Raw genomic sequence first — 22,643 nt, 5'->3', positions numbered from 1 at the left:
TGCTCCAGAGGCTTGCGGTGCATGAAATTACTATTTGGCCAGCCCTAACCAGAGCTCACAAGCAGAAATGGTGGCAGTGGGCCAGACTTGTTCACTGATGACTGCTGTGCAACTCTGGATGGTACAGATGGACACAGTAGTGGATTGGTGGTGGATGGCCACCATGTCCCAGCACAGCTGTGACGTCAGTAAGGAGGTGATGGAATCAAGCTTTGGGCAGAAATCATGGGGAGAGAGAGAGAGAGAGAGCTATTCGGCCCCTTCAGAGTCCCCAAAGGTGTGAAAATGACCTCAGCAAAGTATATGGAGTTTCTGACTGATCACTTTCTGTCATGGTTCAAAAAGAAGAGCCGTACTTTCCGTAGCAAAATCATCCTCATGCATGACAATCCACCATCTCATCCTGCAAGAAATACCATTGTGTCATTGGCTACTATGGGCATAAAAGGGGAGAAACTCATGGTGTGGTCACCATCCTCCTCTGACCTCAACTCTATTGAGAACCTTTGGAGTTTCCTCAAGCAGAAGATCTGAGGGTGGAACGCAGTTCATATCAAACCAGCAGCTCTGGGAAGGTTTTCTGACATCGTGCAAAGAAATTCAAGCAGAAACTTTCCACAAACTCACAAGTTCAATGGATCAAGAATTGTGCTGTGATATCAAAGAAGGTCCAATGTTAACATGGAACTCGGTCTGTTAGGATGTTTTTGATTGAAATAGCTTTTGATTTTAATGCTGCACATTCAAATAATGAGTGTTTGCAGTTCTTTGTAAACCATAAAATGTTTAGAAAATCTGCTGTGCATAATAATTTGGAACTGCATTTTGAGTTTTTTATTTTTGAAAATAAATACTGTTCTCATGGGAGCTTTGTTCAGTAAAATTTGATTTACAGTGAACCCTCGTTTTTCGCGGGGGTTGCGTTCCAAAAATAACCCGTGATAGGCGAAATCCGTGAAGTAGTTACCTTTATTTTTTTACAGTTATTATACAGCATAATTAAATACTCTACATTGAAACCAAAAAACAAAACCTGTTTTCAGGACCAAGCATTTTTTTAACAAATAGAACGCTTTCTTACAAATAGCTACAGTAAAATAATCATTTTAATCATCAATACGAAATTCAGTAGGACAAATTGTGACTCGCGTATTTCACTCTTCCTCTGACTGTGACTCTGCGGCCTGACTCCGCTCTCTAGTGTCTTTTTCTTCTGAAGTCTGTGGTGCAGGTGTGTTTTTTCGAGAGAAGAACATAGTTATCGATAGTTGTTGTCGCTCTTTTTTTTCTTCTGGGCAAAAATATTAGCCAAAATATTTAAATACCGTAACGTTATTGGCACACAGGTAGAGAAGAAGCGCGGAGACTGTTTAGCCAATCAGGACGCAGAACACAGTGCACTGTGAAAAAAAAAAAAAAAGCTGCACAAAAAAGTCCGCAAAGCAGCGAGACCGTGAAAGGTGAACTGCGTTATAGCGAGGGTTCACTGTATACTGTAGTAGTTCATGACTTGAAAATTATACTGGCCATCATTTGCATTGACCATTTAAGAAAATCTGAGAAAATATCACTTGCATAATAATTTGGAACACCGTGTAATGACTACTAAGTGATAATGTGTAACAGAACTCTAACTGGTAACTGGTAAGTCTTTCATAAAAAAATTACTTTTTAAGAATCTAATAATAAAGAACTTTGAAATAGATGGTCTCATTTATAGTTCCAGTCAGCACTACTGTTGCAATAAAACAAAAAAGACGCCAATCATCTAATTACAAGAAATAGAAATACAATATAATTTATTGCAACAGAAACTACAGGAATAAAATATTTTACTCTATGTGGAATTAATCTACATAAAACATAAGTTTAAAATTTTGAAATTAGTGACAAAGCATTGGGCTTTTTCACTATATTCCAACTTTTATTTGCTGTGGTCCTATCAAATTTCAGAAACTTAAGAAAATATTCAGTAGTTCTTTAATTGTGGAGGATTTAAAACTAGTCTCAATAAATTAATTTCTTTTACTGTCTAATGTGCTGAGGACACCTTGCCTCAGCCAGAGATTGCAGAAATTTGAGCTCTCCGTTTACTCTGATAGCAATATTTTCTCACATATACTGCTATGTGACTGCAGGTCATAATTGTCAGTCTGATACATTACTGTACTGACTTACAAGGACCTGACGAGGGACTTTTATCACTTAGTTCAGCAGTCTCAACCCAAAAATTTAATTTTTCTAAGTCATCAAAAGGCTGGTGGATAGTTACGAAGAACCTTTAACATCAAGATTCTTGTTATTAATGACCTTGATGTCATGTAACAGAACAGTATTTCCAGGTCATCCAAGTAAAAATTTCTAAGACCTTGAAATCCTTCATCCAAAAGGAACAAAACACAAGAATGGAAATGTATTTTATTGCACCAGAAAAATGAGAGAAAATAAAACAGCCTAATATTAATCACATGTTTCAGACATTTAAGGGGAATAATAACAGTGACGATGTTGTACGTGAAGAATTACAACATGCCATAGTGGCCCGCTACATCCGCTTCATCCCACTGTACTGGAGCCAAAAGGGGCGGATTGGAGTCCGCTTGGAACTCTATGGCTGCTCATATTGTAAGTAGAAATGCACAAAGGAACAAACAATGTAAAAATTGTGAAATGTGATAGACTGAATATAATACAGTTATTGTGTATTGCTGAAAATTAACAAGGCCCTTTAATCCTTAAAGTACCTGGAGATTTTTCATATAAAACAGAACTGATTTATCAATAACTGCCAACACTCTTAGGTTAGCACTCTTAGACATTTTCTGGTTTGTGATGCCAGATTAATTCTTTATGCAAAATATTGAATTAGACTCTTTTTCCTATGTCTCTAAGGGGCTGATGTAATCAGTTTTGATGGCCATAGCATCATCTCTTATCGCTTCAGGAGTAAAAAGATGAAAACTGTGAAGGATGTTATTTCTCTAAAGTTTAAAACCACAGCCAGAGACGGTGTGCTGCTTTATGGGGAGGGACAGCAAGGAGACTACATCCTGCTGCAGCTTCACAGGGCAACAATGGAGCTGAGCATCAACTTAGGTAGGAACATTAAAAGGTGAAAGGACTGTATATATTATCTTTCAGAAATGACTTGTGGGCTGTTTATCACCTCTGTTGTTTGTGTTGCTTTTCTCCAGGTAGCAGTCAGTACAATCTGATTAAGGGTCACACCTCTGTAACCAGTGGAAGCTTATTAGATGATGGTCACTGGCACTCTGTTGTCATTGAGCGTTACCGTAGAAATATAAATTTTACATTGGACCACCGAACTCAACAGTTCAGGACTAATGGAGAGTTTGAGCACCTGGACCTCGACTATGAGGTAAACTGTCCATGAGGTATGCTGTCAAGCACCCCAGGGATCCATTTTATTCACTCTTAAACCTTTTTCTCTTTCATCATCATTAACTATGTCATATAGAAAGAATGGTTGATGTGCAGAAAATTCTATAAAGTTAATTTTTTTGTGGTTTCCTTTAGGGTGCATATTTTTTTTATCTGCATTCATATCAGAATCGGCCAACGAAAGTTGTTTTGTTCTATATTGGTATTGGTCAGATAAGAAACAAACATATGTTTGTGAGGGGGAAGGAAGGAGTTGGTCATGTGGTATTTATTTTGCTATGTGATAGTGATACAGTGCTAAATTGTGAGTTCGGGGGAGGTGTTTAACTGGTAGTTTTTTCACTGTGTCCAAATTGTACGGATTTGGACACATTTAATTGTTCATCTCCATGGCGATTTGTGAGCTGGGAATGTCAAAATGCACATTGTCCTAAAAATGTTAAAGACAATTTTTTTATTAAAAACAATCTTTTATTGTCTCAAACAAAGCATCTCAGTTTTAGAAATGTTAAGTCTAAATTAGTTGTTCTTTCATTGGAAGGACAATTCATCATTACAAGAAGTACTATCCATAAGTCTACATACTACCTGGTTTTAATCTAAACGTTCGTTGCCGTGTTTTTTAAAAGCAAAATTTACCACAGAGCACACCAGTCTGACTCTCTTCTCTCATCTTTTAATCTGTATTTGAAAGCATTGTTCAGTCTGTTTACGTTCAGACAGGTGTGACTCCAATTAACTCAAATGTGTCAAATCAGATGTTTGTGGAAGGAATCCCAATGTTTGGCCCAAGTCATACATTTAAAAAAATTGTTATCTAAAAAGCTATTTCAAAAATGTTTTTGATATTTATTTTCCTCTTTGTCTATCAACATATATCTCTGGAAAAAAATTAAGAGACTGCTGCACTGAACCTCATTAAAAACTTGTTCCACCAAATAATGATTTCTGAACTCTTCTCGAATTAAAACATTAGTATTGTTGTTTCTAAATTAATATGAACTTGTTTTCTTTGCATTACTTGAGGTCTGAAAACACTGCATCTTTTTCATTATTTTGACCATTTCTTATTTTTTGAAAAAAAAAAACACTAAATCTATGCTTTGAATTTCAGAGACATGTCAGTAGATCATAGAATAAAAGAACAATATTCATTTTACTCAAAACATATACCTATAAAAAGTAAAATTAGAGAAACTGATAATTTCAAGTGGTCTCTTAATTTTTTCCAGAGCTGTATTTAAATGTCATTTTTCACTTGTGTGGTGAATTTCACACGTTCACTGATCACACTCTTGGCATGTTTCATTTTAAATGAGTTTACACGTGTTTAGTGACTACAATCCAAACTGTGCTGTGTGTTTTCTCAGCTTACCTTTGGAGGACTTTCTGAATCTGCAAGAATGAGTTTAGGTGGCAAAGAGAACTTTGCTGGCTGCATGGAAGGCATCACCTACAACGGAGACAACATCACCAGCTTGGTGCGCAGGAAGAAGGTGGACACCTCCAGCTTTGTAAGAGTCCCTACTTTTTCTTGCATGTTTCTTGTTTAACATTTTGTTTGAAAAGCAAAAGGCAATGATGAGGTATTTTTATAGCCATATTAGGAGATATCAGCCTTAACATTTTCCAAATATTAAACGTGCTTCTCAAAATCTTTCAAACAAACCCGACAAAGTCTCTCTGGTGTGTCTAAGGTGTGAATTTATGAAAAAAAGATAGACACTTCATTTCAGTGAATATGTTACAGTATATAGCTATATAAATAAACTGCAAAGGACATGTATACACAGGAAATTGATGGGTTGGTGCTGAATGTGTAACCATTTTAAACTTCTGTCAGTGTTTTTGGTGGGGAGAAAATCTAATTTTTGATTCATTAAGATGCATATATGGACAATTTTGACTAGAATAAGAATGACAAGAAACATCAAAACTTTATCTTTATTTATGACCAAATTTCCAAAAATGGAATTCTTAAGTGCGTAAGTGCAGCACCAGGATAGTTAATGACAGTCCTGCACAGTACGTCCTCAAACCAATGCCTTAGTTTTTTTCCCCTGATCATCACACCTGAATCAAATGATGGTTCATTAGCAGGCCTCTGCAGAACGTTGACATGGAGACGTGTGGACTATTTGAATCATTTATGGTGAACACATATACAAGTTAGTCACCACTTTGCTTACTCAGCTGGCCATAAGAGGTTGAGCATCTAAATTCTTTCCTTTCCTCTGCCTACATCCCAAAGAATACTGTGCACTTCTGGATCAGAGTTCAATGAAATTATTGAACAGTTTATTGTTAAGTTGATTACATGTCTATACATATTGGTTTTTGTTGTTGTTTTTCCATTTTTTTCTCTGAAGAGTTTTTGCGGCGTTAGTGGCTCGTATTTTTTCGACAGTAGGCAGACAGGAAGGAGGGTGAGGAGAGGGGGGAAGACATGCGGTAAAGGGACCGGGAGTCGAACCTGCGACGTCCGCGTCGAGGACTAAGGCCTCCAAACGTGGGGTGTGCTAACCCCCTGCGCCACCACACCACGCCCCGTCTATACATATTGTTATTGATTTATTGCCCAGCCTTACCTCTGGGTTAAAAAAAACTCTCCAAGCTCACCACTGCTGCTCAGATGCTACCTGTAGCTGCTCACACACACATCACCGCTTTGCTGTACACTGCAGCAGGTGAAATGTCAGTATTGGAGCACCATTACACAATGTGACAGTTGCTGTGGTATAGGGTTAGCATCATAAGTCTCTAAAAGCTGCCTTTTTAATTAGTGCTGGATAATATAATCCTTGAATTTGTCCTGAGAATTTGGCACGTTTTGAGTTCCATTCGCAGGTAAAAGCCAGTTAACAAAAACATTTCCAAAACAATTTGCTTTGTGAGAGACTCAAACACTGATTTGATCCTTGAGTCTAAGTACACACGGCCGGTACAGTGAAACGGCAATGGCTCTTTAAATCAATTATGGTTCCTCCACTGTGATAATCTCACAGTGGAGTCAATTTCACATTTCACATGACTCAATCAACACATGACTTAGATGAGCGTGTATTGATTTTTATAAGCTAGTTAGAAGCAATAATGACCCGCTGTGGAATTCCTACTACTTAATATTTTGTATTGTTTTCTTTGCCAGTTGGTTTGTTTGGATTTGCAGTTCAAAATGAGAGGTATTCAGGGAGATGCATCCTAAAGGATACCTGTTCACAGTTGTAGTCAAGAGGCCTGATGGTCAGATTGACTCACTCGGTCAAAGACTGTTTTAAAAAAAAATAAAGACACGAGTGGAAGAACACTGAATCATAAGCACTTAGGAAGCAGGAAGTGGTTTGTTTTGCCTTTTATGGTTATTTCTTGCAGCTAATTTTTCTACCATTGGATTTATGTTTCACTGCAGCGTAACCTGACATTCACCTGTGCTGAATCCAGCTCTTTTCCTGTCTACTTCAACTCCACATCCTTCCTGCGGCTGCCGGGTCAGAGGGACAGTGACACTCTTTCAGTAAGTCTGTCTTTCAGGACGTGGAACCCCAATGGAGTGCTGATGTTCACACAGCTGGCTGAGGGTTGGTTGGAGCTGTTACTGATTGAAGGAAAGATCACTGTCTACATGAACGTGACACAGAAGAGGAGCACACGTATTGACATTTCATCAGGTGAGCTCAGCTCTGTGTTTAGAATGGCCTTGGAAAAACTTTTGGTTGCTTGGCTCGTGTTGCAGACAGCAAGTGGAAACAAGTGAAAGCTGGATTGATTGATTATTTTATTAAATTTGATGAAAATAGGTTTATATAGAAGATCTCTGCTAAACTATGAGATTTTGTGACTGGTTGTGCTGTAGGAAATCACTGACCAATAATCTTATGTACGGTGAGGATCGAGTGATTCTTTCTTGACAACAGGTTGGGCCTGCGGCCATTCCTCTGTGTGTTCTACAGTAGCTTTGGGCTGCAGAACTACCTCAAGATTCACTCCTAGGAAAAGACTCCTCCTAGAAAGAGTAGACTCATGACTGTTAGAGCTAAAAAGGGTCAACGGCCAGCTTTGCCGCTGTTTTCTCTCATTGTGTTGCATGTGTGTTACGGATACTTAAATATTTTACCATGAAAGTTTTATGTGGACAGATGGTGTTAAGCTTGATATTCTTAAGATTATATTACTCCACTTTCATGTCTGATCTACCAGGGCCGTGCAGAGACCTATGGAGGGGCAAGGGCTCAAATTTAAAAAGGGGGCACATTGAACAAAAACTCAGTACAGCAACATATCAACAACCCATATTAATCAAGAATCTAATTGGATCCTACCATACCATTGCCATCATGAAATGCAAAGCAAATATAGTCTATATTTTCCCCAACAGGTAAAAAGTTTCTGTTTCTGCTGCTGACAGTCCTGGAGGGGTGAGTTGATCTGAGACTGTAGCTGATAAACAGACGAGAGGAGAGAAGGTTTCTGGTTATGAAGTTATGAAATAAGCAAAATTGCTGCCATTTTACTAATTAAGCCCTAATAATATCTATTTAACCTCTAGAACAACTTGGCTGCAGACTGATTCATAGATCCAAAAAACTCAAAGGGGTTAACTCTATATAACAGTTTGATGTTAACACCTGTGAGACCTAGAATTATAAGACTGGAATATCAAGGCAAAGAAAACTCAGTAGCTGCTGGTAGGGGCCATTCAGGGGCCTCCAGACACTCAGGGGCCCCTAGAAATGGTTTAATTGTAACACAGACCATAGATCTAAACACGAAGCATCATTTATAGAGAATGACAATGTTAATACATTTTATTTAATGCATTCAGCTGAGAAAAATAAATAGTACATTTAGGATTTAATTAGGAAGTTTACTTTGTAAAAGTTTAAAGAATCATCTTGATAGTTTGATTGTCAAGATTAATTGTCAAGATCAATTGTCAAGTTTGATAGTTTGATGAAACTATCAAACTATCTTGACAATAGAGACAACAGAGAGCAGGTGGTACCACCCGGTACTGGGTGGTACCACCTGCTCTCTGTTGTGGTGGTACTGGTGGTACTGGGGCTTTGATCTGAGTTGCGACTCGCGGTGACAGTCGGTACCGTGTCTTATATCAGGATGTCTGATATAACGACAGACATCTGTCTATCTGTCAGTGGGACCGACTCAGACTGCCTGTAGTGAACCGGGCATTTAGCAGAATGATGAAGTTGAAGTCAAACGTTTTCTCTGCAACCGAAGCATTTCTGTGTTTAGAAGCGAGGCGGGTTTTGTCCCGCTATTGCAAGGATGATTATGAAAATATAAATAGAAACAGTTTTTCTAACGTCAGCATCAGACCTACGTTTTTATTCACAAACCAGTGTATGAAAAAATATTCTTGCCCATAATTTGATAGTTAGAGGACACAGATCCGCCTTCTCCTCACCATGGACCCGGAGTCTGAACAACATGGAGGCTCTGAGAGTCATTATTAGACTGAGGGCAGCCAGACTAGTTTATTTTTACTAAATTATTATATTTAGGTAAATATTATTGCTGAGGGGCACAAACAGGCCTTCTGATACAGATTAAAAATAAAAAATGTTTTGAAAAAAAATAAAAAACTCAAAAAGGGCACTAGGGGTATCAAGGATAAAAAGGGCAGGGGCTCAAGCCCCCTCGCTCCCCCCTCTGCACGTGCCTGTGATCTATGGCACTACTGGTTGCTTATATTGGTACATTTAGAATTTTCTGAAACTTCCCAGGTATACTATGGCAATGTGGCAAGTTTTGATGCTGCATGGAGATATGAGTCTTGGCCTCATCAACATTCTGTGACATAAGAAATTTTTCATTGAAAATTTTGGATCCTCAAAAACCACATGAGGAGAAACCCTTCTGATACCAGAAAAACAGAAAATGTATGCTGCAGGAATGATGGAAGCATGGACTCTTGTAGGCTCCATGCTGATTAACGCAGCATAGAGCAATGAAGGCACCTTCAATGAGCCAGACTCTGACTTGTCACCAGAATATCTGAACATAAGTGGTTATTATCAGGGGTGAAAGTAAGCCAGTACTTTTAAAAGATTCTGAGCTGGTACGCAGTACTGGGAGGACGACTGCAATAAGGCCATCATTTAGAACGACTGCACTTTGAGTCAGAATAGATCTGCTTTGAAATAGGCAGTCTAATACACAACTTAATCTGTTCACAGTTTTTTTCTCATTCCAAATTCTTTCTGAACTGTCTGTATTGCGTGATGGATCCTCTCACTCCAGGCATCTCTCTCTCTCTCCTCCACCTGCTCCCTCCCGGAGCTTGTAGCTTTTGTCACCAGCCTTCAAACCGTTCTCCGCTATGTTTACGTCTGTCTGCTGGTTACAAAATGTCCCATTTAAAAGCAAACAGTGATTATCTAGTTGTGTTTTATATTAGTTTGTTCAATTAAAACAACACAACACACCTCAAAAACAACTGCTTATTAACTTGACCGGAGATTTCATTGGTTTTAAACGATAGTGTATGGCACGCACGTCTTCTTCCAAAAGACTGTGCTTGCTGATCGGATTTGTGTGTTTGATCTATGGACTGGAACATTTTATACAAGTGGTCCACAGACATAAAACATGCTGCTCGCACTGGAACAAGATGAACAATAAATCACTTATCATTCATAAACTTTAAAATAAAAACCAGGAAAATACCTGGGGACAGTGAATTTTTAATTCAAGCAATATCAAAACCTGACAAAAGTGCAGAAAACAATAACTTGTTCAAAAGAAAAGACAGTGATGCAGAAGTTGGTTTTGATAAAAATGTGCACTTAAATACAAGTAAAGTTAGTAATATAATCAGTATGCCATGAGGTTCCAGTCAGGGTCTTCAATAGATGTCAACTATACCTGAACAATACACACGTCATGCAGGACGGTGCAAAAACTATGCACCACCCCAAGCCACAGGCTTCCATTAAGCAAATAAATAAAAATACGCCAAGTTAAACAGCAAAACAGAAATTTTACAGCAGATCCTGAGGTGGAGCAGCTCGCCAGATGTGTTTGAGGCACTTTTTAAAGTAGGAAAATAAAATGAAACCTCAGTAATACCAATAAGCAATTTGTTTGTAGAATAAAAAATAAATTATAGATAAAATTAAATATGATTAAAACTTTTTACACGTTTTCGTTTCAGTTTTCTAGGGGCTAGGAGAGAAGGCCCTGTTGGCCCTCACAGCCCAGCACTGCATGTAATAATAATTTCCTTTGTGCTGTTACGGCCATGCTCAGATCACCACAACAAGAAACTGAGGGGACATGACACCATGAATCATTTTAAGCCCTTTAAAGGCTTTTATTAAAACAATGTCTAGGGGAAGTGGGCGGCAGCCTCTGCACCCGCGTGTCCTCCTTTCGGTCTGGTCCTCTGTCTGGTACAGATCTCCCTCAGTCATGGACTGGTTCGACCCACAGGTCCCGGCATCCATTTCCAGGTACGGTCAAGCGATGCCTCTATATGCGGTCTATCCGAACTGGTTCCCACACTGTGTCAAGTGACCCACCCCTTCTGGTTCCAGCTCCACCTCTGGATCTGGTCCAGGGCCAGATCCAGGACCAGATCCAGTCCAGTTCCATTCATCTGCCATGAATGGAACAAGTGCTCCTTATATATGGTCCAGGTGGACACTTGATCATAAGCGCCTCACATCTCCAAGACCTTCTTTGAATAACAGTTAAAAGGCCACAGTGCAACACAGCAGGAGGCTGTCACAATGCTCATCACAAAGGAAATAAGAAGATATTGGTCTCAAACTATTTTTATTTAAGAGAGCACATTTATAAATTAAAAAGCAACAGAAAATGTTATGTGTATTTTTAATTGGACATTAATTTTCAATATTTTATGTCAGCTGTTTGTCCCTCCTATATAATAGTTTTAAATAACTGACTCCAAACTAAGTACCTGATTTTCTGTTTTCAGTTTTAGTCAATACAAATAATAATCACAGGTACCTGATAAAATTGACATTTACATTTGTTGCTAAAATATTCAAGTCGACAATGTCTGATATACAGTACAGACCAAAAGTTTGGACACACCTTTTAATTCAATGAGTTTCCTTTATTTTCATGACATTGTAGATTCACACTGAAGGCATCAAAACTATGAATAACACATGTGGAAATATGCACTAAACAAAAAAGTGTAAAACAACTGAAAATAGCCCTTATATTCTAGTTTCTTCAAAGTAGCAACCTTTTGCTGTGATTACTGCTTTGCACACACTCTGCATTTTCTTGATGAGCTTCAAGAGGTCGTCACCTGAAATGGTTTTCACTTCATAGGTGTGCCCTGTCAGGTTAATAAGTGGGATTTCTTGCCTTATAAATAGTCATGAAAATAAAGAAAACCCATTGAATTAGAAAGGTGTGTCCAAACTTTTGGTCTGTACTGTAGCTGTTGCCTTTCTCATACTTACAGTTAACTTGATGCATTAAATTCAGTGAGGGGTTTTCTTTTTCTCAGAAGTTAACTTGAACTAAACTTTATAGTTTCTTCTTACTCTGTCTTCCAATTGATGCAACACCATGAGATCTTAATGCAAACCCAGTCGAAAGATAAATGCTGTTATGCTGGTGTTTGATTTGAAATGGATATAATTTCAAATGTAACTGAGTAACTTTATTCAAAACAAATTCAAGTAAAAGTTCAGGTTTGGTAAAAAACTTAAAGGACAAATTAGACAAACTGTAATTACATCAATAAATGTAAATGGTCTCTAGTTGTTATGGTAACGTTTAAACATCCCTTCAAAATAAGATAAAGATGCACAACAAAAACAAACCGTTTATTTTCTGGAAAAGTTTTACTCACAATAACAACAAATTAATGAGAGCTTGTTTTTCTGCAACGAGACGGTCCCATCTGGGAGACAACGACACCCGCAGTGTTGCTTATGCACAGGGTGCTTGGTCTCTACATGGCGAAGCAGTTTGAAGGCTTCATTGCCTCATCAGCGAGCCGGTCACCGCGTATTATTTAGAGCGGGCTGGTAATGTGAGAATAACCTACCGGGGTAAATCCATTCTCCTGTCTCTTCTCTGGGTCTTTTCCCCTTTGCAAAGACATCTGATCTGTTTCTTACTCATTTTGCTGCTTGTGGGCTCAATGTTGGCGCACCGAAAGAATCTGATTAAAGGATTTTCAAAATAAAAGATCCGTCCAGACTCAAATAATACATAATACGGAAATATTTAATTATTTCTTGTGCGGCCCAGTACCAATTGGTCCACGTACCGGTCCGCGGCCCGGGGGTTGGTGACCATTGGCCTATAGGATAGTAAAATATTCATGATTTTGTTTTGGTTTGCACAATGAGCCACTGACGATTTTCGTCATAGTACTGGCAAGACTTTAAAACTACTTTCCCCCTTGGTTATAATCACAGCAGGTTTTTCATTTTTAATCCTGTTGATTAATTGTGATACTTCAATGTTCAAATAAAATCATATTTTCACCTTTTAGGTATAGGTCTGAATGATGGCCAGTGGCACAGTGTCCATTTAAATGCACTGGACAACTATGCCATGCTGACAGTAGATGGAGATGAAGCATCTACTGTTAGGACTGCTATTCCTGGCCAGATCAAGACAGGAGGAACCTACTACTTTGGAGGTGATTGATGATGATTTAAAAAGGATGATGATTTACTTTCCAGTATTTTCTCATAAGAGTCACTTCTATGTACACAGTTTGAATGTGAAAGGAAAGTAAAGTAATAGAAAATGGCACTCTGAAATGATTCAGATATGGTTTTCTGTTTTGGGTCTTTTGCTTTTGACTTTAGCGTCTCAAAATTATTACTAGAAACTACAGAAACAAAAACACAGTGACAGTGACCACAGCTAAAAAAAACTTTCAGGTTCAGTAACAAGCCAACAATTAGTATTTGATATATTTTTTAGTATTTGAATGAGTCAATCTCTCTCCTAAGTTTGGAGAATATTTAAATGTATATGATTTGTATCATTCTTAAGGATACTTAAGTGTTTTAGAATATCATTATTTTCCCCCACCTGTCAGTGGTGGGTACGTTGTAGAAAATGTTAAGCAAGTGAAAGCTGTTTTTGATTCTGCTGAAAGTAGTTTGATAGCTTTGATGCTGCATCATCTCTTTCCTTAAACCTGATTTAAATTTCAGCAGATTTGGACTCAGACTCTTGTAATAGTGCCACACTTTCAAGACCATTAGGGATGTTCTGAATGAGTTATTTTGGTGGGTTGCTTTCAGCTCTATGTTGCATATTTCTGCTCACAGGTTCACAAAGCTGTTTGTTGGTTAATATGTTTTCTATTTCAAAATTTACAGAATTTACTAATGATGGTGTTTCTCCTTTTTTTACCGTCTTCAGGCTACTTTCCACACACTAGCATTTGGTCACTACAGCGCTCTTTCCAGGGCTGCATTCAGATGATCCACATAGATGACCACCTGGTGGACCTGCGGGCTGTGGAGGAGGGTCACATTGGAACCTTCGAAAATGTTAGCCTGGATATGTGTGCAATTATAGACAGGTATATTTCTGAGAAGTACTGTAAAAATACAAATTTGGGAAATTTTAGTGAATACCTGATCACCCGGAGGCTTTAGGCTTAAAACTTGGTTAGAGCGCTGTGATCCTGCATCTCCTCTTATGATTTGGAAAGAGCAGAGTTCTTGCCGACTTCACATTATTTTCCTACTGCCATGTGTGAGGACAGGTGTGTTCCCAACCACTGTGAGCATGGAGGGAAATGCTCCCAGACGTGGGATACATTCAGCTGCAATTGCAGTGGTACTGGCTACTCTGGAGCAACATGCCATACATGTAAGTTCACACACAGATCACCTAGAACTGCATGTCAAATATTTTGTGAATTGTAATTCTGTTAAGAGATGCCTGATCCAGAATGACAGTCATGACAAAAAGTACATTTATTTAGAGGCTTTAAGTAATTAGTACACAAAACCATTGTGAAAAGCAGAGCTACTTCAGGATGCTCAACACAAAGGGCCAAAACTATTCATACCTGTGGCATATCTAGGTTAAAATATTGTCATTTCACCATGTCTCTTTGGATTGTAATATAAGAAATAGCAAAACTTGAGATGTTTTCTGACCACAAAGACTTGGAGGATTTGTCAATGTCAATTTTATTCATAAAGCACTTTAAAAACACATATTAACTGTACCAAAGTGCTGTGCAGTATTCATAAAGCGCAGATAAAACACAATAGAATTGAGTGCTGTTATGTTGGGTTCAAGTCTTTTTGCCCACATACAGAACACAATCAGGAGAAGAGGAAAGCAGATAGTTTATTTTGACAATGTTGAAATGTGAAATTGTGTGGTTCTTGTCCTGTGGATGGAAGTCCAGGTCATTGGTTCTCAGAAGACAGTGGGAGAGAGATGGTGAGTTGAAGGGGTATCGGACAAGTGAACAAATGTACTGATCTTACTTGGTGTGGTGATGCGTTTCCACCAGAGGGGATTTACTGTGATCACTGGGGTAGTGGTCTCTTTGCCTCTTTGTCCTTGAGATGTTCCAGGTTCCAGTGTGAGATCCAGACGGAGAGTTAATTGGAGGTGGATGGGAGAGGGCGGACAGGTAACTTCTTGTGAGGAGCGATCTTACTGCTGGTCTGAACAGGTTTGATTTGAGAAATGTGGAAAGTGGGATGGATGCGAAGGGATGATGGGAGGAGGAGTCGGACTGATGACCTTTTCAATTTTGTAGAACCTGGGGGAGAATTCTTTGGACATGGATTTAAGAGGGATGTTATCAGCAGAAAGCCAAATCTTTTCTCTGGGCGAATACTGTGTTCTCTTGCAGTGAGCATAGCGTCGGTTTTGTTCAGTGGTGTGATTGAGGGCGGTGATGGTTCTGTTCCAGATATTTTTGCAGCTGCGGATGCAATGTTGGAAAGATTTCACGAAGATCTCTTTTTCATCAGAAGGAAACAGTGGTAGTTGGTAGCCTAGGGAAACTTCAAAAGGAGAAAAACCAGTAGCAGTAGAAATGTGTGAGTTATGTCCATATTCAACCCAGGGGATGTACTGACTCCAATCAGACGGTTTTGTAGAAGTGAAGCACCTGAGGGTGGATTCGAGTTCTTGATTCATTAGAAACTGGGAGTCCAGTGACAAAGTCGATGGAAATGTGTGACCAGGGACTTTGGGGATCGATAGAGGTTGTAGAAGACTGGATGGAGGTTGATGGGATGGTTTATTTCTAGCGCAGAAGGACCAGGCGAGGACGAATTCTTTTACATCTTTGTGGATGGATGGCCACCAGAATCTTCGGTTGATGAGAGCGATTGTGCGGCTGTTTCTGGGGTGAGCTGAAAACTTAGCAGTGGATCCAATGGATGAGACGTGCTGGGACTGAGGTAGATACATAGATCTTTTTATGGGGGCAGGTGCCAGGATCAGGTTCAGTTTGTTGAGCTTGGCGAATGAGGTCTTCAATCTCCCAAGTAACAGAGGAGATGGTGCAGCGAGGAGGTAGGATGGTGGCAAATTCTCTCTCAGAATCAGGTGAGCGGAATCGAGACAGGGCATCGGGTTTGATGATCTTGGAACTGGGGCCATAAGAAATGAAGAGGTTATATCTATAGAACAACAATGACCAATGGGACTGACGGGGGTTTAATCTTTTGGCACACTGGGGATGGAAGAGGTTCTTGTGATCAGTCCAGACCAGCACAGGATGTTCTGCGCCCTCCAACCAGTGCCGCCACTTCTCCAGGGCAAGCTTAACAGCTAGCAGTTCACAATCTCCCACATCATAATTGCGTTCAGCAGGGGACAATCTGCGGGAGAAGAAAGCACAAGGATGGGTTTTATTGTCCGAGTCTGAGACGGGTGTGACCTATTTGCATGGGCTTGAACTCAGAGTGGTTCAGCGGACGAAACGGAGTGCTAGTTGGAGAGGTGGAAGGAAGCAATCTGACAGATGAGTTTCTCTTGTTTCTTTCCTTTGTTATACAGTAGCTCTGAATCTGTTATCTAATCGGATAGTTAAACTGATTAGTTCTTCTAACGTAGCAGGTTCGTCTAATGTGGCTAGCCCATCTTTTAAAGACTAACTGAGGCCACGGAAATAGGCACTCTTCAAAGCGGGAGCATTCCAGCCAGAAGCTGTCACTCTAATCCTAAAGTCTATAGCAAAATCTGCTACTGACCATTGGCCTTGTTTTATCATCCATAAGTCTTGGAAGTTGGATGTTTTATTGGACTCTTGACTACATACTTGCTGAAATTCTTTCAGAAAATCATTGAATGTACAACCAAAGTCTGTAGAAGTTGGAAATCTTGCTTCTGCCCAGTCTAAAGCTTGGCCTGTCAACAGTGAAATTATGAAAGCTATTTTAGCACCTTCATAGGCGAAACTTCCAGGGGAATGATTGAAAACAAGAGAGCACTGTAAAAGCTATCCCTTATATCGGTTTATGTCACCTGAAAACTTGTCTTTGGTAGGTGGACGGATTTCAGAAAAAGTGGAGTGCATCGGTGGTTCTAGACTGGAGCTGGAGTGGAGGTCTGAGAGAGCTTTGTAAAAAGATAGACAATTCTTCGAGACAACAATTTGTTTCAACTTGCCAGCTACCCAGGTCTCGTAAAGCGGAATCATGAGACTGAATGAGGGAGTGTTCTGCCAAAATTCTCCTGAGAGCATCTGCGGGACTTGACTGTTGGCTTGAGTGTTCTGTCATGTTGGGTTCAAGTCTTTTTGCCCGCATACAGAACACAATCAGGAGAACAGGAAATCAGATAAAGTTTGTTTTGACAATGATAAAATGTGAAATTATGTGGTTCCTGTCCTGTGGATGGAAGTTGGGGTCATCAGTTCTTAGAAGACCGTGGGAGAGGGATGGTGAGTTGAAGGGGTATTGGACAAATGAACTTCAGAGGAAAAAATAGACTGATCTTACTTGGTGTGGTGATGTGTTTCCACCAGGGGGGATTTACTGTGGTCACCGGGGTAGTGGTCTCTTTGCAGGGGTTCTTGAGATGTTCCAGGTTCCAGTGTGAGATCCAGACGGAGAGTTAATTGGAGGTGGATGAGAGAGGCTGCGGTGGAGGGTGGACAAGTAAGTTATTGAGAGGAAAGGCGAGGAGCGATCCAACTGGCAGCCGTGAAACCAGGAACTGTCAACGATTTTTCAGCAGAGGCGGAGAGGGATTTGGGCAACCAATGCTGGCAGCCCACTCCTCATATACGCCTAGATGATGAGTAATAGATCACAGGTGCGCTGACTCCAGTCAACAGACACGCCCTCCAGGTAGTGCAGCCTATAGGCACCATCAAGTGGATGATGAGGGAAACAACAGATGAAAAGAAAGTCCCCACAAAGAGCCAAAACCCCAGTTCCCAACAGTTGTAAAGTTAAGCAACAGTGGTTTCCAAGGATTTTGGAGGATATAAATATTTTAACATGCTATTTTATTTTTTTACCCCTCCAGGGTGTCTTTTGTGGGCTCTAGTGTCCCTTACATGAAAGTAGGCTGACAAGAAAGGGGGAAGGAGAGGAGGGAAGACGTGCGGCAAATATCGTCGGGTCCAGGAGTCGAATCCTCGTTGAGGACTCAAGGCCTCCAAACATGGGTCGCGCTATCCCCTACGCCACCACGGCACGCCCTAACATGCTATTTTTAATAAAATGACAACTAAAATGGCTGGTCTTTTTCTTCAAAATTGACACATTATTTCTTATGAATAAGAATCATGTGTTGTATAGAATGGGATGAAAAGACAAGTGGAACTGATGTGTGTCTAGAATGACATTTGTGATGCATGGCGAATGCAGTAGAGAACAAATTTCCATTATGGTTACAACCACATCAGTTTAAATAACAGTGTGAACTACAACATGAAAGTTCTGGTGCTGTGATTGAATGGTAGCCTCCCCCCTGTCAGACTGCCCTGGGCAGCTGTGGCTACAATGTAGCTCACTGGTATTAGTGTGTGAATGTGCATATTGATCTGTAAATGACTGATTCTAGTGTAAAGCGATTTGGAGTTTTTGGATGTGATAAAACGCTACACTACACTACTCAAGATCATTTAGGATTACAAACCTTTGGTTTTGAATTTTTCTGCCTGGTCAAATATTTGGACACAAGTAAATCAAAAAGTTAAATCTGCCTGGGATCTGAACATGTAGGCTCAGGATAATCTATACATTCTCATGAGAAGGTTGATCTGCAAACCTTGACAGCTTAGCTGTATAAACCACATACAGTATGTGTGGCGGTCTTCTTCTTCTCCATTCTGTGTGTTGCTTCGTCTCTCTAGCGCTGTATCAGCAGTCCTGTGAGGAGTATAAGCATCAGGGGAAGAGCTCAGGCAACTTCTGGATTGACCCTGATGGTAGTGGTTCTCTACCCCCCTTCAGAGTACACTGTGACATGACAGGTGAGATGTTTAAGATAGAATAATCAGAATTAGTACAGACTTAGTAGTAGAATAATCAGAGCACAGGTTAATGCTATCATATGACTTGTTTAGCTGTGCACAATGTAACAAGCTTACCTATGTATTTTAGTGCCCATTTAGTTCTTTGTCTCAGCATAATGTGTTTCTATGTATGTTTGTAAAGCATTGATAGATTTCTTTTCATTTTTTCTTTTGTTTTATGTTTCTTAAATTTATCATATCTTTAGCTTCTTTTCCAGATTAGTTGTTATGCATAAAAATAATTGAGCTTTTTATGGAATCTTTTAGATACAATGGTTTGGACCACTATAAGGAACAACATGTCTCCTCAGACGTCAGTCTCTGCTCCAGATGAGGATGGAAAAGCAGTACTTCCGATTACTTACAATGTCACTGATGAACAGGTATATAATGGCTGCTAAATTTAAATGACCCTTTAAGTTTCACTTACTTTAAGTAATCTCACTATACTGTCTGTTAAAGAACTTTAACTGGTGAAGTTTTTTCAACATAGATTACTGTATTTGTGTTTTATTAATACACTTAAAATGGGACCAGTGATGGGATAGTTACTTTGAAAAACAAATTTTAATCAGATTACTGATTACTCATTGAAAAAGTAACTTAGTTAGATTACTGATTACTTGATTTGGAAAGTAACTAAGTTACATTAAAAGTAACCTTTTAGTTCAGCAGCTGCTAACAACAACGCTCCGCCACCTGTGAATATTACGTTGAGCTTTGCCAATTCTTAATTGCAAGTTATTTTATAATGGTAACATCAACAATGTGATTCCACTTACAAGGTTGAACTGGAGGGGAGATTGTTTAATGGTTACAACAGTACAAAAAGAACTTTTGTAATTTGGTCATTTGTCCGTGTTTTGTGTGTTTTAGTATTGTCCGGAAGACTATAAATAGGATTTTATCCCTCTCATCCCCCGCACTAAAAGCGTCTAGGTTCTGCGTTACGGCCCTGCGTTTGGTGTCAGAGTGCAGCACACAGCTCTTCTCCTGCGGCTCCACAACTCAGATGGCTCCTGCACAGATTTGTGACACTTATCTTAATAATAATAATTATAATGGCGTTTAGTTGCACAACTTTACGGACTCGTTCATTCGTGGCTGTTTTCACAATATAATGTGAATGTTTTCACGTTTATTGCGCTGTTCAAATTAGTCTCGATGTTTGCAGTTTTCTGGAGCGCAACGCAAAGCTCGACGTAAGTCACAGGTAATATATTAACTTGACATTAACAAAGACACAGCGGGACGGATCATCCGGGAAATGATGGACATGGAGAGCCTGACTAAAACTAACTGGATGTCAGACACATTCTGGGGTTTATGTCTGTTTATTTCCCAGCCCAAAAACTGCAACCCGTGACTCATTAAATTTGCAAGCGACTTTAGATTGCAAGTCTGATTGCTTACAATAATCGGACTTGCCGAGCAAAACTCATAATAGTTCCTGTTTTTCCAGCAACAAAATGCTCATCTCCCTCTTCCCTCCATTGTATATGTTTCTGTCGCTGCTGATACTGTCGCATAGAAACGGTGGTCACTCCCCAGGACACATAGAGGAAATAAAATTAAATTACAAAAGAAAATAGTTACACACAGTAGCGCAAAGTGGTTTCGATAAGTAACTCAAGTCTGACTACTGGATTTGAAATAGCAATGCTTTAGATTACTCGTTACTGAAAAAAGTGGTCCGATGTCAGTAACTCGTTACTAAGTATCGCTTAAGTAACGCGTTACAGACATCGCTGAATGGGACATTGTAAATGAATGTGTGTGTTATATATGTCACTTATATTGTGAAAATTTGCATTCATGCAAAAATTTTCATTTTTCAAATTTCTAATATTTAAATTATCAATAAAGAAGGCTTAAGTAGTTAAATAACGCTGCAGCTTGGGACATTTTTTTCTGATATCCAGGATAATTGATTACTAAAATAATTCTCATTTGCATAAAGTCAAAAATACATAAAAATAAGCTATTTGAAAAAAATCTGACATCCCATCTGTGTAAATATTAATTCTATTTATTTATAACTTAAATCATCAACTGTGCCTTTGTGTCAGGTATTGTCAGTCACCAGCAGAGCAGAAAGGTGTGAACAGTATGTGGCTTACACCTGCCGAATGTCTCGTCTGCTGACTGGTCCAGGTAAAGTATTCATTATCATATTCTCACTCACCTAATGCTGCCTCTCATTTTTTAAGGATGTCTTTGTGTGATTTTCAGTGCTGCTTAATCACCTGATTACCTTTAGCATGGTTCAAGAAAAATTAACAAGCATTTTTTACAACATTGAAATAATCTGAATGGATTCCTCGGATTCTTTCAGGGCCCGCGGCCCTTTGAGCTTAACCCCTTTGAAACCGAGATTAGCTTCAAATCCTCCTCAGAGATTCGTTGCACATTATCTAACAGTGTATCCTTATCATGCTTTGTATTCTTTGAACAAGTTTATCGATGGAGAACAGACAACTCGTGCTCAATGAACAATCTGTCATCCATCAATTCCAGAGTTCACAGGTTGAAAGACACCGACTGCTAAGGTTGACAAAAATGTGCACAAGAAAAATAAGCAAGAAACATTTTGTGACCAAAGTCCTTAAAGACTTTAACAGATTGCTTAACAGAAGTTAGATCATGGATGAACCAAAATTTTCTTCACTTGAATCAAAACTCAAGTTATATTGTTTGGACAAAATAACTTTATTGTAAACTTAATATATTTTTCAGTTCCCTTGCCCTCTTTCATCAATCTTCTGTTAGGAATTTTGGTGTCATTTTGACAATTATTTGAAAATGGATAAGCAGGTGAGCACATACACATTGTGGAATAACTTACCATTCAACATTAGATCTGCCGATAGTTTTAAATATTTCAAATCACTCCTTAGAACTAATTTTTATTCTTTATCATTTACATAAGACCTGACATTGTAATCCAACTGTCCAGTCTGTTTAATTTATTGTGTTTTATTCTTTTGATATGTTTTTATCTATGGTTTTAAAAACACTGTACAGCACTTTGATGCAGTTCATAGTTGTTTTTACAGTTCTTTATAAATAAATTGACACTGGCATTAACAAAGTCTTAGTTAAAAAAAATTGAAGTAAACTTCATAAACTTTGTTGGATTGACTCCTAGATGGCACTCCGTTTACCTGGTGGCTAGGAAGAGATAATAAGAGACATTTCTACTGGGGCGGGTCAGGACCTGGGATACAGAAGTGTGCCTGCGGTATCGAAAACAACTGTTCTGATCCCAAACACTACTGTAACTGTGACGCTGACCTGCGAGCCTGGTGAGTAGAGCAACAGAACAACTTCATGTATGTGCTGCATTTGTTGTTTATTAGGCCTGAGCATCAAGGCACTGCAAAGGCCTATTGTAAGATTTCTTATTCTTATTTTTCCAACAAAGTATGCGGCTTTTTGGAAGCTTTAACATCCTAATTAACAAAGATGGTGCTGTTTGGTAAATGTAAGTGACCACAAAAAGCCAGGAACACTTCTACTCTGGGTGAATTCAGTTATTTAGAGATTCTGAAAGTGTAGTTTGTAAGCTTTTCACTGATGTCAAACGCATGGAAATAAAAAAAAGAAGTTGTTCTTTTCTCCCAAGTGTTGTGTGCATTAATAACATTCATGCCTATTGATAATTAGATGCACAATAAAAGAAAAAATAGACTTGAGTTGCTTTGACAGAAAAAAAAATCTTTTTCTGCACTATTAAATAAAAAAATTATTCACTCTATTA

At 39.0% G+C, this 22,643-nt stretch overlaps 1 protein-coding gene across 1 annotated transcript in view; it reads left to right on the top strand.

Moving 5' to 3' along the window:
- cntnap2b (contactin associated protein 2b) overlaps positions 1-22,643 on the top strand; it is a 51,951-nt gene that overhangs the window by 5,727 nt on the left and 23,581 nt on the right. Inside the window, exons 4-15 of the mRNA XM_028020616.1 lie at positions 2,478-2,625; positions 2,893-3,096; positions 3,195-3,379; positions 4,773-4,916; positions 6,812-7,070; positions 12,908-13,057; positions 13,795-13,957; positions 14,144-14,250; positions 18,722-18,841; positions 19,151-19,266; positions 20,953-21,037; positions 22,032-22,188. Coding sequence (XP_027876417.1) covers positions 2,478-2,625; positions 2,893-3,096; positions 3,195-3,379; positions 4,773-4,916; positions 6,812-7,070; positions 12,908-13,057; positions 13,795-13,957; positions 14,144-14,250; positions 18,722-18,841; positions 19,151-19,266; positions 20,953-21,037; positions 22,032-22,188 — 1,838 coding nt within the window. The remainder of the gene's footprint in view (positions 1-2,477; positions 2,626-2,892; positions 3,097-3,194; positions 3,380-4,772; positions 4,917-6,811; positions 7,071-12,907; positions 13,058-13,794; positions 13,958-14,143; positions 14,251-18,721; positions 18,842-19,150; positions 19,267-20,952; positions 21,038-22,031; positions 22,189-22,643) is intronic.

This window comes from Xiphophorus couchianus, chromosome 6 (genome assembly GCF_001444195.1).
Source record: "Xiphophorus couchianus chromosome 6, X_couchianus-1.0, whole genome shotgun sequence".
NCBI classification, from domain to species: domain Eukaryota; kingdom Metazoa; phylum Chordata; class Actinopteri; order Cyprinodontiformes; family Poeciliidae; genus Xiphophorus; species Xiphophorus couchianus.
The sequence above is the reverse complement of the archived record's forward strand: the minus strand, read 5'-3'. Positions and strand labels throughout refer to the sequence as shown.